The 4,063-nt window shown below is 36.9% G+C and overlaps 1 protein-coding gene across 1 annotated transcript in view; it reads left to right on the forward strand.

The window, feature by feature from the left end:
• The window catches only part of LOC106012016 (alpha-tocopherol transfer protein-like), a gene marked incomplete in the record, with an annotated part of 10,886 nt that extends 10,682 nt beyond the window's left edge, over positions 1–204 (forward strand). The window contains 1 exon segment of the mRNA XM_013083594.2: positions 1–204. Within this exon segment, the coding sequence (XP_012939048.2) occupies positions 1–103 (103 nt within the window).
• Positions 205–4,063: the final 3,859 nt, after the last annotated feature.

Here is a 4,063-nt window from a genome sequence, read left to right on the forward strand (position 1 = left end):
TGGCTACGTCAACATGGCGCTCAACTCGGAGCAGACGACCAGCCGCAGCGGGGATGCCGGGATAGAAGGACTCGGGGGAACCTTCCGGAAACTGGATGTTTGATCATACCCCCCTCCTCCCCTACCCCCATTCCGGTCCTAATCTTTTTAAAGTTTTAGTAGAGGTTTTACAGAAATCGCAACTGCATAAGGTCATTTTAATTTATGAGCGCCAGAAGATTAAAGGCGTTACAAGAGAGTAACAAACAAAAAAAAGAAGAAGGGGAAGTAAGGACGATAGATGTTCGATAGGAAATAAGAAGCAAACCACACCAGAGCACACGCCAACCACCCACTCCTAATCTTTGACAGTAGACAATAACATGGCACAGAAGATCAGTGTCTCATTTAGACATAATACAATAACATTATTATATTTTTTTCGTAAGAGTTTTACGGTACTTGCAACACAATAAGGTCACATCAGTGCCGAAGATTAGAGGTGTTACAAGGGAGTAACAAACACAATAAGGTCACATCAGTGCCGAAGATTAGAGGTGTTACAAGGGAGTAACAAACACAATAGGGTCACATCAGTGCCGAAGATTAGAGGGGTTACAAGGGAGTAACAGAAAAAAAAGAAGGAGGGGAAATAAAGACGATAGATGTTTAATAGGAAAGAAGGAGCAAACCACACCAGAGCACCCTCCAACCACCCACATATATTCAATGACCTCGGGTGGGTTGTAAAGAGGGTGGGGCTTGTTGTTAGCAAACACTGAGATCGCTCAGATTATAAAGGAAGAATATTATTGGCTGAAAAGACAACGAAACACGTTCATAAAACGCTGTCCCCGCGGTTTTATGCAAAAAAAAGAAAAAAAAAAAAAGAAGAAATTATGCAAACTGAGCCCAAAATGTGAAATTATGCGATTCTGTTAATTTTAACAAAGAATGATGTAGGAAAATAATAAGAAAATATGCCAAAAATGATCAAATTTTGCAAAATTATGCGGGGTGCATAAAACCACGTGGACAGAAAAGGACAAGGTGAAAATATAAAGAGATTCAAAAGTATTACAATCTTTACAGTGGCAATACCACGCTGGAAACCAGGAAGATCGACTCACCTGTTCGTCTTTATTCATATTGTACATACATTGTGTTCTTCGGTTTTTGTGTTGAGCAAATTTGTCGGTGACTTTTGGTTGGATGGTGCATCATTCATGTTGAATCATAATTTATGGTTGAAATATTTCTTTTGTTTTCCACCCTCAACAAGATGCAAAAACATCGGTGGTCTAAACTGAAAGAAAATAAAGCCCCCCATTTTGGTGTTTTTGTTTTGTTCTGGGTTTTTTTTTTTGGAGCAACCACTGTCATTGACTCTTGTTTGTTTTAGTAATTAGTAATGTTTACGGCGCTCGCAACTGCATAATAAGGTCATCTGACATTGTTTTTAAACGTAGGAAGAACATTAAATTAAATGACATTGTGCGCTATATGAACACAAACAATAGAAAAACCAGCACATCAGAACAATAACGCCCAAACAAAATGAGCACACCAACAAATTAAAACACAACAAAGAGGGAAACATAAAAGAAAAACCGCAATAAATAGATGTAGTATGTTATGTACCTACATTCTTCGCATGGAAATTGCTGTACATGGACACGTCAAAATTATCAAAATGCATGTCTGATATGATATGAAGTAGCTCTTTTGTGGAAAAATGCAGAAATCGCAAAAGCGACCCACGCCGAGACAAACGCAGATGCTAGGCCAATTCATTGGCGGTATATCGGGGCAAAATTGCACTTAATTTGTTAATAACTGTATAAATCGATCATTCGGGGGATGGCGGTGAAACGGTGCAAAGACGTTTGTTATTACAGTGGCGGTCAAAAGAACCTTGAAAATATAATCACCAAATCACATTAAACGTTGCCCGAGATATGGTCACTCAAAATAGACCTTTTAAAAATTCAGACCTGGCAAAATTGTGTAAAGTCAAAGAAACATAAAAGTGTAATCGCGCGTGTATTGAGGTGCATCAGCATGGAAGGAATGGGCATAGATTGCTTATCACATCACAGGAATGGCCCATCTCCCTTTCGGAATGGGGGATTTTGTCTCAGCAACAAACAGTATTTTACTACACTACCAGATTGCGAGGGTGTGGTGGCGGAGCGGTTAGTGCGCTCGTCTCCGAAGCGGAAACTTCGGGTTCGAGCCTCGGTTCGGACACGGATTCCGCTCCCCCCCCCCCCCCCATCCTGCCCACCCAGCAGTAATGGGTACCTGACTTCGAATTGGGGAAGTAAAGGCGGCGTGGAAAGGAACTGGCCACCCTACCACAATATGCCGAAGGCCCAGGAAGTTGTCTCATTAACAAGGCAATCCCCAATGTCCGGATCGGATGCGGGAACAACTTTACTAGATCGTGAAACAGGGCATGATAGTACATGTATTGATAGTACAGGCACAACACTGGATGCACAGTCACAGTACGGTGTAGGCCTACAGTAAAGTCACTTGGTCGAATGACTCTGTTACACGTACATGTATTCTCTTTATTGAGATGTATGGACCTGTAGATCCCACGAATGTCTCTGGACATATGCTGGTAAATAATTTCAAATTCAAAACAACTTGTTGTTGAGTGTGTTTTCGTGCTTGAAGAGCTTTTCTTTGTAAGCTTAGTAGATTATACATGACACAGAAAAGACAAATAGATCAACATGTATTTTTGTTCATATTGAAAAAAAGGGGGCCATTTTGGAATTTTAAATATTGTTAGTTTTTTTTTTGTCTGAGGCTTTTCTGTTTTTTTTTAACCAAACGAATTGAAACTTTACAGGCAGATACTACAAGAAATACAAAAAAAAAATATTGAAGATCTTTTTAATTGAACAATTATTTTTATTTTTACATGATGAAGGGTTTTGCACAATATAATTTGCATTCTAAATTCTTTCACTTTCACACAAACTTTCAGAAACCAAACATGAAAACTCTGACATACACATCGTTCTATCCAAAGTTTAAACAATAAACAAAGAGGAATCCTGCAAAGTTTCAGGTGCTTTGCTTGAAAGACAAAAAAAGGTATAAACATAACATTAACATGTGGGCCAAAAGCACAATTTTGATAAATGGCCGATAAAGATCAAACCAATAACAAAATTGCCAATTACATTTGAAAAGAAACTCTATTATTGCTGTTATAGAGTGTATTTTGGAGCTGTTTCCACTGCTAAATGATAGAACAATGGATTAGGAAATCTAAAATTGCCCCCAGAACGATTTTATTGATATTTTTTACCAGCATATGCCTTTAAGTCCACAGACTACAATAACAAATGCAGACAGGGCCTACGAAGAACTTGTAGATTAAGCCTAACATTTTGCAAACAGTCAATATGCAACTAGACCTGAGAGCCTTCATCTACAGACATCATGATTTTTAAATATGAATAAAACCATCTCATAATAATAGTGTGAGAGAACAAATTTCGCTTTAAAAAGAGTCTTTTGTCAAAATACATGTATTAATACATCTGTAGGCCTTTTTTAAACTTAAAGATCGAGACGAGACGTGATAAATAAAGAAACGTGATAAATAAAGAAACGTAATAAATAAAGAAACGTGATAAACGAGACGTGATAAATAAAGAAATGATAAATTACACTTTTATTTGTCCCGGGAGGGCACTTTGGTTCACAATGGCAAATATACATATACGTACATAAATATATATATAGAGAGAGAAATACGTACATACATAAATATATAGAGAGAAATACGTACATACATAAATAAAAAAGAGAAAGAAATACGTACATACATAAATATATAGAGAGAAATACGTACATACATAAATAAAAAAGAGAAAGAAATACGTACATACATAAATATATAGAGAGAAATACGTACATACATAAACACAAGCATAAATAAATAATGATAAATACGTACACGCATAATACACAATTATAAATACGTACATACATAAATACATGCATAAATACATACATATATACACAATATTACACAAATACAGAACAGTTTACAACCAAG

Source organism: Aplysia californica, unplaced genomic scaffold (genome assembly GCF_000002075.1).
Source record: "Aplysia californica isolate F4 #8 unplaced genomic scaffold, AplCal3.0 scaffold00243, whole genome shotgun sequence".
NCBI classification, from domain to species: Eukaryota; Metazoa; Mollusca; class Gastropoda; order Aplysiida; family Aplysiidae; genus Aplysia; species Aplysia californica.